Below are 11,612 nucleotides of genomic sequence, written 5' to 3'. Positions count from 1 at the left end.
TGTATCTGAAAAAAAACAAACAGAGTTTTTTGTGTACTACACGCACTCTAAATTCCATTTTTTTAAAGAAAAAATTAGGACCTTTTCTACACACTATTGATAAATGAGGCCCCGGGTTTAACTGCAGCTTATCACCCACTTTGCTTGTGCCACAAGTTTTGATTGTATATTTCCACTCACATTGTTCATCAAAACACCCTGTATCCTTAAAAGCATGCAATTTCAGGCCCACAAAAGAAGCACTCCTGCTCATCATTATGTGGCACTCCTACCTTTCAGGGCGCATTATTACAGCTGCAATGCCATCTCCTTTCGACTCCGAAAAATATGTCACACTCCTGCTGTTCCACATAAATCAGCGCAGTATGCAGCCGTGCTGATCACCTAAGAAGAAAAAAATGTAAATAATGAGTTTTCTAAAAAATCCTTGCAAAGATTGATTAATGAAAACCCTGCATTCAGCTTTTAAAAGTTATAAACTGATTAGAAGTTTTGTTTGTGGTAAAAAAAAAAAAAAAAAAAGGCCATTAAATGCAAAACTATGAGATGATGTTTTGTCTATCAGTCAAGTTAAATTATTCTGAGATTGCAAGATGCATAATGATTTGATATAAAAACCAAAAATCTATACATTCAGATAATGATAGCCACATAGACATCACAATTTACAATAATCAGTTAGCCTAAAATGCTTGTTTTTGTACAGTGATGGAAACCTGGGGATCAAACTCAGGGATTCCTCACTGAACGGTAGAAATTCTAACCACCACAGCACAGTTTCAATCAATAACGTAAACATAGGTTGAAAAATACAACTAATTATGCTCAAAAAAATCATCCCAAAAAATATCCAGGCAGGTGCATTTGGCACTTCGCCCCTGTGAAAGTGAGCGAGGCAGGTAAACGCCGAGCCTGCATGTAAAGCGTGAGGCTGGTGCTTCAAAAGGTGTGCGCACTCAGCAAAACGTCTCCTGGATTAAAAAACAATATCACTCTAATAGCTGCGGCTCCTGTTAAGAAACTGGTTTCTGCTTTCTGAGGAGGTTTTTTTTTTTTTTCATCAACATCAAATTCAATATACAAAAAACAAAGGTGGATTATTCGTACCTGTCATTCACTGCTATTGCAAGTCAAAGTTCCAGTACTTTGGTGGGTATAAACTTTTTTTTTTTTTAATAAATTCTTTATGGAAGAATGAAACTGCTTGTATTGCACATTTCTTGTGAATATTTCCATGCGAGAGGAGTCACAGTGCATCAGCGGCGGTATTTAGGCTGCAGTGACAGATGCGGTCACCAGGCACCTCGTTGCAGACGATATTATTACACAGTATTAACACAAAATAGACGTCAGCGCTCCCTCCTCACAGTGAGAGATGAACGGTTTGAGTCCGGTCGGAGCTCTTCGTTCCATGTGGAGTTTACATGTTCTCTCTTAACAAGATAAAGTATAAAAGATTGACGTTTCACTTAAAAAATGATTCAGAATCCATTAAACAGATACAATTACAAAAAAAATAGAACATAAATATCATGGACAAAGATGAGGTTAAACCAGTTTTTATTTATCCTGTGCAGCGGTGGCTCAGCTGGTTTTCCAGTGTCAATATTGACTGTTCAATCTTCATTTCCAGCTGTCGAAGTGTCCTTTGGCAAAGTGCAAGGTGCTGCCCTCCCAAAGGTGTGTGAGCACCTTGCATGACAAACAACACCACATGTGAACGTGGCTGATCATGAGAAGTACGTTGTCATAACTGAAGCAGTGAAAAGCAATATGTAGGCATCAGACATTTACCCTGTAACGCTCTGCTTCCTCTGGTTTTCACTTCACAGTCACTCACAAAGACATTATGGAGACCGAGGAAGTCAAACATTGAGTTTTTCCTTTCAGAGTCAGCACACCTGCTTCTTCTAAGTGATATTTAAAATATTAAAGTGACTTTATAGAGCAGACTGCAGTCTGTATTTCAAATCAGCTAGATTTGGTTAAATAACAGTAGAAAGTTATTAAAATATAATATTAATATCACAGAGTGGTGCAGATGTTGGAAACTTTACTCTCAAAAACAGCAAAAATGTTGTTATACACTGTATTAAGGTACCCAGTAAAGTCTGGATGCAGGTCTTTTATGCATCTTACTCATCAAAACGTTCGTACTTTTCTGCTCATAAAATGAAAATATAGTCGACATTTCTTTCATGTCGTCCAGCTTTTTTATGAATCTGAACCATTTTCATAAATTTGTATGACGCATTTGTGATCACTGACATGCCATATCTGTAAATTGCAAATTAAGAGCCATTAACCAGGTAAAAGTTTAGCCAAAGACATTGTTTTATGTGTGAATCCTGGAATCACAAATGAAATACAATCACAAAGGAGTAAAGCTGTTTGGACCTGTCTCCTTTCTACACTGGATTGAGCACAAAAAAAATCTTTAAAGGCTGAAAATACCCTTTCATCTTGTCTCCATGGAAAACAGCATTTTTATTTATTTATCTGTTGCTTTTTTTTTATTTTTTTAAATATTATTTTGGGATGAGCTTCTCATTGTTTCGGATTACAGGGACACTTCTCTGACCTGCACACAAACCATCCGATTTCACAGCCAGTGGTTTGATCGCTGGGCTTCTTTTCTCGAAGTTGCACGTTATTATCATTGCAAATCATTACTCACAAAGACTTGTGCAGACCCTCCGTGTGCATTTTAAGGATAATATAGCGCAGTGCAAAGCCCTATGGAGCTGTCAAGTAACGTGAAGTTATATCATTATTTTACTGTCAGCATGCCTTCGATCATGTCGACACCCATCAAATGCCCGTGTTGTCAAGAATCCTGGCATTTCTGTCATCTCAGAGGGTAATTATAATACTGTAAACTCTATTATAACACCGCAAAGCAGCTGATATGGAATAGTTACAGGTTAGCTGATAACTGTGTTGCTTTGCAGCTTCTGTCATTTTAAATTTAGACTGTTCCTGGTTGTTGTTGACCAAGATAACTCAAAAGTAGGTCGACATAATGTTGTCAAGTGTTGCAATATAATTGTGATTTTTATTTTTTCTTATCATTTGGGCACCAGCATATATTTTTTTTAATCTTTTTTTTATTTTTGTGCTTTTCAGTTCTTCCCCATCACCAGGAGGTATAAAATACATTTTTTATCAGTTGAATATATGTACGTATACATTCATGCTGCAATGATATTATATCATGAAAGTTGTGCATTTAAGGCGAAGCATGAAATAGTGACTTCCTCGACTGATTCAAACAAAAGCCGACATCGGTGTTGGGCAGTGGAAGGAAACTCCAGGCCTCCACAGCGCCACCGTCCTGCAGGTGTTTGCTCAATCCCTGCTTCAGCACACCTGATGTTGATGTCTTCATTGAGCTTGTAAAGAAGCCCAGTAATGAGCCGTCATTACAATCAGGTGTGTAACTTGCAATTGGGAGAGACATGAAACCTGCAGAACAGCAGCACTCGAGGCCGGGTTGCTAACACGCTGCTTGTGACCTGTGTTTACAGCTTTCCAGGATTCTGATTGGCTTACATGGCTTCACTGCTGCCTGTTTGGAATGCTCAAAATGCAGATTTTGGTAAATGTCTGGCTTTGTGTAAACGTGGCCTTTTTGTCTGCTGAGGCATGGCGCCCCACTCTTCTTGAAAGGCGCCCTCAGGTCACTGAGGTTCTGGGTACAGAGTTACGAGCCTCTGCATGGCGACTCAGCTGATCCCAGAGGTTTTCTATTTCATTTATGTCTGAAGATAGTGCAGAGGTATCCCGGTGTCCAGCAGCCGCTCCCTAATGACTCCACCTCCATTAGCCGGAGCATATTGTCATCGATGAAGATAAAATTAGACCTGTGTTGTTCACACAGGGGCACAATGACTGGATTAAATATGGTTCAGGCAATATGAAGAAAAAATAAGACAATCACTGGATAGTTTCAAGATTTTCCTTTCATACTGTATTATTATTTCCAGCACAGTGGGCACTTCTTCTTATTTGTTGTGGTTGAGTTATTTTTTTTCCAATCTGGTTTAAGCCATTCATGGTCTGGGAGCACGAGAAAATCCTCGATAAATATGTTCATCCGGGACATGTGGCAGTCAAACTGAGGAACAAACAGACATTCACACCTGAAGGGTCACCAATGAACCAAATGGGCATGTTTTTCCAGGACTCTGGCAGAAAACCTGAGAGCCAAGAGAAAACCCACACAGGCACAGGAGAACATGCAAACTACACGCAGAAATGCTCAGATAATAAACCGATTTTCTGTATGAGGCGAGGCCCCATCATATTTTGTATTTTTTTCATAAAATTGCTTTCCATCTCAAAAACACGAGATTTAAAAAAAAAAAAAAATCTTTCTAAGTGCGCGCAAACGTGCCTGCGCGCTCATACACAGTTTGTCGTCTCTCAACAGGTCCACTGGGGTTTGAACAAAACCTCACTCTCTCTCTCCGTCCGTATCTCTCTCTCTGTCTCTCTCGCTCTGTGTTTCTCTTCCTCAGAAAAGCAGAAAGCGGCGGGCTGGCGCGCTCTCACTGTCTAATTATTCCACTCTGGCGCGGCTGAGAGCTCCGCACCACTTTCCATCTCCTCCCTCCGCACTGCGATTCCGCGAGGTGACGGTTCCTCCAGCGGACACTTAACCACAGTCCTCCTCCTCCCTACTCTCCCTCCACCACTTCTCCTTCTTCTTCTTCCTCCTTCTCCTGCTTCACCTGGACCGGAGCGCGCGCCTCGGACACGCCTGGAGACGTGTTTGCGAGGAGTCTCGTGCCAGACGACAAATGCGCGAGACCCGCGGCAGGTGCCCCGAGACCCGCCGGGCAGGGAGACGAGCAGACGAGCCGTGATGGGACAGTTTTCGGGAGGATGCTACCTGAGTTTTTCCGTCCTCGTGCTCCTCGGCTTGCGAGTCCCGGCCACGCTGGCGAGAGGTAAGCGCACGGGCGCGTGGAGTGGGGAAGCTGCGCGTTTTTCCGCCCCGCGGGGGGTCTGCTCGCGGTCCTCGAGAAGAAACTCGAGGAGACGTGTGTGTGTGCCTCGACAGGCTGTGTTTGAAACTGTGGTTTTGTTTGTGAAAAACTAAATTGTATTGAGAGTTTTGTGTTTTTTCGTGCGTTATTAAAGTATTTTTCATGACGGCAAGTTTTTATTTCTGACGCGCAACACGCTGGCTGAGGCGTGTTTGGACAGGTGAAATAGTATTTTTTTTTTTTTGCTCAACGAGGTTAAAGTGACTCAGCGGTACTGAAATGAAGGTGATTTCTGGATTTAACTTTCTTTGAGGATTAATTTCTCTCTGAAATGAGTTACAGCTGCTCAGTGTGTCGCTGGAGAAGGTGTGAGACACATTTGGAAATGGAATATGATTTGCTGCGCGTGATGTTCTTTTTATCTTTCATAATCCCTCAAATTTGGACGCTTTAGATGAAGGCTCATCTTTTTTTTTTTTAAAAAAAAAGATTCAGGTTGATGAAATGTTACATAAATTGCAGAAGTTGGTCGCGTGCCAGGCTGTCCTCGTTTTACTTGCTTCCAGCCGGTAGCTGTTCCTTCCTCAGGTTTGACATAGATGGAGAGGATTGCTTGATGGTTGTGCACAGTCATAATGAACACTCTATAACATCAGTGATATGAGATATGCTATTGCTTCCTTTTTGTGATTTCAGGCATGTCTGAACCTTTTTTTTTTGTAATGCAGCTTTAGTGTACTGCATATGTTGTACATTATATACCCGACTGTACCTCTAAGGCTTACATGCCAGTGTCTTTCCCATCAATATTCACATTAATGTGATTCAGTCAGTGACCACGAGGCTGTAACTGATGGGATGCAGAGACGTTTTGCACCTGCCATCATGATATCTTTTCTTTTTCTTTCTGGTGGTGTTATCCTGACCTATTGACATCCTTACCGCTCGCATGGCAGTATAACAAAGCCACATTTGCAAGTCAATTAGCTAAGTAGCCCCAAGGTTTTCATTTTTGCATCCCAAGTTTTGAAAATTAGCTTCAACTTGGAAATTTGCATAGCATAAATATTAGATTAAGTATAAAGTATCTTAAGGGCAACTTTGCATGTACGGATCATGAGGATGTTGTCATTTCAGAAGATATATTTTGAAATGCGTTGAGTGTAACCTTTTAAAATGGGCTTTTACAATGTATTTATTTGGCAAACATTTCCATCGTGGTTATATGTGAGGCATCTTATGATATGTACAAGGAGCGACCTGTGCTTGATGGGAGAAAAAACAGTGATGTTGTTCAAGGATGTAAAATGTGCTTGTTTGTGCAAGACGTTTGTAAAAGCTGGATAGGTGTATTTTGTAGTACATCTGCCAAGGTTGCGATGGCTTTCTGCCAGACGTTAAAATAAATATTTATGCGGTGCAATAATGTGGATGTCGACAGTTAAATACTTTATGCACACATGAAATGATATGAAATGGAGGGAAAAAAAAACAGTCTTTACAGAAAAAACAACAACTAAATAATGCAAAAGTAACACTAAGTTATGGCACATAGACAAAACAAGAAGTCACTCCCTGATCCACATGCATCTATAGACTTCTCTCCAGTTAGTAATTTATTCGTCAGTTATAATTCAGTGATCTTAATTTATTCTTTACGTCTTCCAAAGGTTGGGGGCTCATCACTCATCTGCAAGCATATAATTTAAAGCTTAGCGCAGTGAGACGGCGGCGAGAGAGCGCTGAGCAACGATAACAAACTTACCCCTGAGGAGAGACCCACAATCTGTGCCTACAGGTGGATTCGGGGGGAGGAGACGGGGCTGATGAAATGTTGAGCAGCAGCACAGAGCATTACAGTGGTGTTTGTAATGAAATCAGCGACGCAGTGGCGCTTGTAGTGAGGGAGCGCGGCGCAGCTTACATATGTATATATGGAGGCAGAGCGGGTCTCCTCTCAGTGTAGGTGCACAGCTTGAATAATCTGTTGTGAATACCGGTGGATTTGAAAGGCTTTTATTCTTTACTGTAAGTGTTTCTTTTCTAAATCATTCATGTAGAACTAGTTCACATTCTCTGCTTTAGGTAAATCCAAAGCAACTCAAGTCGCCTCATGCAGGGTCTGTTGAAATTCCGCACAAGCAAGTGCATACAAAATTACAAACATTTGATACATGGCATTAAATTTAGAAGATAGAAGTCTTGCTGTCAAAGTAACTAATTACAAGGGAAGTTTTACAATGTTCCAGCTCTTTTCCCCTCATTAATGGATCTCGTGAAAAGGCCTAAATCAGCAGTTATCTGACCCTAAAATAAAGCAGAAACCTGAGTCAGCTCATCCCTTTTTGTCCTGGAGCTCAATTGTCCACAAAAACAAAAGTCATAGTAACTACATGATGGTTATTATTTTGAATCACCTCAAATAGACAACTTTGCTGCAGCCATTGTACGGTCCGCATAGCTGTGGTGGTGTAGTGGTTTGCCTCAGAGTGAAAATACCAAGGTTTGAGTCTGGATTTTTGACTTTTTAGTGAGGAGTCGTCATGTTCTCCCGGTATCTGCATGACGTTTTTCTGCAGTCACTCTGGCTTCCTTTCAAAGTCCTGGACGTCGGTGGCTCTAAATTGTGAGTGTGTGTGATGGTTATATCTGTTTGCCTCGCGATGCACCGGTATAACCTGTCGGGAGTATAACCTACTGTTGCCCATCCATTGTCAGACGGGACTGGCCTCAGCTCTCTGCAGACATAAATTGGATGAATTTGCTATAGAAGAAGGATGGATGGATATAACATTATACAACTCCTGTTTGAGTTACATTTGCCAAGTCTGCCAAGTGAACTGAAACTCTCTGTGTGGCTGGTTTTAGGGGCATTTATTCTCAGCTGTCTAATGAATGGCTCCAGGCCAATTGAGAGCCACAGAAACGGGCTCCTGCACTGTTGTTTTTCGCCGGATTTGTCAACAGTCAAGAAATATACATTGTTTAAAATTGGATCTGTGAGCAGTGTAAAGTAATTTGACCGAACTGCTTCATTTCAAAACATCTGTTAGGTCCAAACAGGGCCATGTACTGCGAGAACGCAGGATCAGATCAATATATGTAACTCCTTGGGCTGACATGACAGCGCTAAGCCATATAACCGCTTCGCCTGAAGCAAGACGCCGCTCTTCCTCCACATGCAAAGAAACGGGAGGCGAGGCAGCCGCCTGCCACGCGCCATGATACACATCTGATTGACCTTCGACCACATTGGATGGGAAAACCGCCACTCTACCTTTCCCTCAAGCAAAAAAATACCACCAATACCGAACACAACAGCGTCGTATTATGCAAGCAGGATTCACAATATCATCATCATTTTAGTAACATAAATTTCCTTTTAGTTGCATAAAAGCTTTTAGTGACTGAAGCCTGGTGCCGCAGCTCATGTAGACCATTGTACCTCCTGCTGCTATAAATGCACCCCGGTTTGAGCATGGTGTAAGTGAAAAAAACTCAAGAGAGAAGCTGAGAGACTGAGAGAGAGGGGGGGGGGATAAAGGGCAATGGAGTCATCTCTGCCATGTTTTATTTATCCCAAAAAAATGACTGCCAGAATCTTTCTCAAGCTCCAGCTTTGATTTAACTGACATTTCACATGATAGGAATTCACGAGCACAGTTGGGCTGGTATCCACAGTTGTTTCTATTCTGTAGGAGATCGCACGGTGGTCATATTGCCCAGTTCCACTGTTGCATTATTCAGAGGGAGCCCATTTCTCTAGCCAGCCCATCAACCCCCCCACCCCCCCAACCATCATTTCTTCTCCACATTCAGAGGGAAGTGAGCTCACCCGTAGCTGAAGAAAGGGAAGGAAATACTGTCTGCTGGGAATGAAGAAAGCTATGATATCACATACAGTATATGCAACCATTCTGGAAATTCCTCCCAAAGAAAAGAAACAATGATTGCATGAATCAGTTGCAGTGGCATCACGGCTTGGGCTTACAGTAGTAATTAAATAGCCATTGTTTTTTTGTGCACGAGATATTGGGAGTTGAGAATCTTGTCAATAGACAGGCTTTTATATATGATATTCCCAGTTGAGGAAGGATTGATTGGAACAGAATCTGCTAGTCTGCTCCGATAGGAAAACTGGAAAAAAAAAAAAAGTCTTTTGCTATAATCCTGTTGATATTGCATCAAATTTCTGCTCAGTTCATGCAACTCCTTGCTCCTCTTTGCAGGCACATTTCCTGTATCCAGTAATAATAACCTACAGTGTTCAGGATCACAGCCATCATCTATTTGAGATGCACTGATCATTTTTTGTTGGCTTGCGTTCTGATCAATGCTCCTCAGTACTGGATTTCTACTGTTGCTTGTTATGCATGCAGCAGTAAAGATAATTAAATGCATAGAAGCGGCGGCAGATCTGCAGTAGTGATTAAATATGTATCTAACAAAGTAAAATGATGGCTGCTATGTACATCTTGCACATTTTCTATTCACGTGGAAACCTGAAGGTCATGGTTCAGCAATGTGAAAGGTTATATTAATACCATGACACACACTTAGATTTAACCGAGGGAAAAAGCACACCAGCTATTGGTTTTTACCAGTGAAATCACTGGAACCTATCATACAAATTCTGATAAATGTTGCTAAATTGAGAGATTAAATAACTTCATTTATTGTTTGGAAAGAATCATTCACATTTACGCTGTAATGATAACTTTCACGCACACAGGGAAGAGCAGCTTTTACATAATTTGCCGGACTAAATGCTGTAGTGAAGGTTTATCTTACATGCTCGAAGCAGCCCTGGTGCTCATTTACTGAGGAATCGGAGCATTTGCACATACAATAATTATGTTGTGATTACACTTTTATCACCCTGCATTGTTTATACATGACGTGTTTCCATACATGCACTCCGGTTCTTCCATGCTACGCTCTGAAACAGCCAGATGTGCAGGGAGTGACAGGGTGTCAAATGTTGCCATCCCCGTGCGTGTGCCTCCCACGGATTCGCCTCTCAGCCTCGCATGTGCAGCCTTGACGCTCTCTCTTCAATAAGAGCTCGCGTTGCTGTCATGTGTTCTCTAATAACACTGAAAGGGAAGCCTTGGAGATAACTGCCCATCCACAATGCACCATTCAATGCCTCACTGGCTAACTCAAGGGCATCGGCACAAGCGCTGGATTCATACCACACACCATTCACCTCAATGCCAAACACCCTCGCTTCTGCTCCTTCACTCGTGGCTCCCGCTTTACGCCGACGGGCAGCGACCATTGTTTCCTCCAAAGTGCTTTTATTTCATAAACACCCCCGTCCTTTCATCCGTCCCTGTTGTCCACTCCTCCCTCGCAATTCATTTCGATGTAATTTGGTTTCCAGTGGATTGTTGCCGTGACAAATGTTTAGGATTTGGTGTCATTTCTCAACTCACCTGGCTTAAGGAGGAAGGAGAGACTGGCTTGTAGAGAGAGGCGACAGTTGGAAGAAAAAAAGTAGGGAGGGGGGAAGACAGATAGGAGGGCTTCAGTGCAGAATACATAAGTATCTCATGTTATCAGTAACTGCCACGGCAGTTTGTCAGTAACACCGAACACCTGTCACCGCGCTCCCCGATGAATTAATTTCAAGAGTAATCAAAAGCAAATACATATTTAATGACTTCTGGAATAAAGTCGAGGTTCACTGTTTGTATATGTGAGAGGTGTTAGGTGTGTACGGCGGAATGTTTTGACACGCAGAAATGAACACGTCCGTGTATAAGTTTGGGTGTCAAGTTCACGTACGATAAAAGTAAATCAAAAAGAACAGATTTCTCTGCCAGATTTATTTTGTTTTCTTCTTTTCCGCTGTGAGACAATATCAGTCCATCTCTGAATAACAACATTCCAGTCTCAGGAAAAACTATCTGTGCAACAGATCAAAAAAATAAGAAATAAAGCATGACATTTCGACAATTAGACCCATTTTTATACCAGTTTTTTTTTTTTTTTTTTTTGATTGCCATTATGATTCCATGACATATGCTGTCAAACCTTAAAGAAAAGAGTTGGGGTTTTTATTTGAGTGGTTATAACCTGGAATACCAAGACATGGGACAATGGAAAAAGGTCATATTGTTGAATTTTTCCTTTTCTCTTTGGTAGAAAGTGTGGATTTGCTTGTTGCAGATTGTTATATTTCAGTTAGGTGGACACTTAACCACAGATCTCTCTCTGAGTGAAATGGATTAGAATGCAATCTATTTTCTACAGAAGTTCTGCACAACTTGCTGTAGCTTCAGTGAATAAATCAACACATTGTCTATGGCTGGAATTTTATTTATTACAGATGGCGTTTTGCATTATGTGAACTGCACATGTTGCGAACATTAAGTTTGTGATTTACCGTGTGGCTTCAGTTCAGTCAAAAAGTTGAATTGATTTTCTTAGATTTTACATTAACTAATTCTGTTTCCTTCCACTATCTAGAAACTTGCATTTGAGGTTAAATGGTGACTGCAAAACTGGAACTGGTGCCTGTAGTTGTGAATATGAACGCCTGGAAATGTCTGGGGTGTCCCTGCCTTCAGTCCCCCATCACCCCAGTTTGGATAAAGCAGCATAGAAAATGGATGA

The 11,612-nt window shown here is 41.4% G+C and overlaps 1 protein-coding gene across 1 annotated transcript in view; it reads left to right on the top strand.

The window, feature by feature from the left end:
* Positions 1-4,561: 4,561 nt before the first annotated feature.
* The window catches only part of LOC115383463 (netrin receptor UNC5D-like), a gene marked incomplete at its 5' end in the record, with an annotated part of 179,839 nt that continues 172,788 nt past the window's right edge, over positions 4,562-11,612 (top strand). Inside the window, one exon of the mRNA XM_030085654.1 lies at positions 4,562-4,952. Within this exon, the coding sequence (XP_029941514.1) occupies positions 4,562-4,952 (391 nt within the window). The remainder of the gene's footprint in view (positions 4,953-11,612) is intronic.

This window comes from Salarias fasciatus, assembly GCF_902148845.1.
Source record: "Salarias fasciatus chromosome 7 unlocalized genomic scaffold, fSalaFa1.1 super_scaffold_4, whole genome shotgun sequence".
Taxonomy (NCBI): Eukaryota; Metazoa; Chordata; class Actinopteri; order Blenniiformes; family Blenniidae; genus Salarias; species Salarias fasciatus.
The sequence above is the reverse complement of the archived record's forward strand: the minus strand, read 5'-3'. Positions and strand labels throughout refer to the sequence as shown.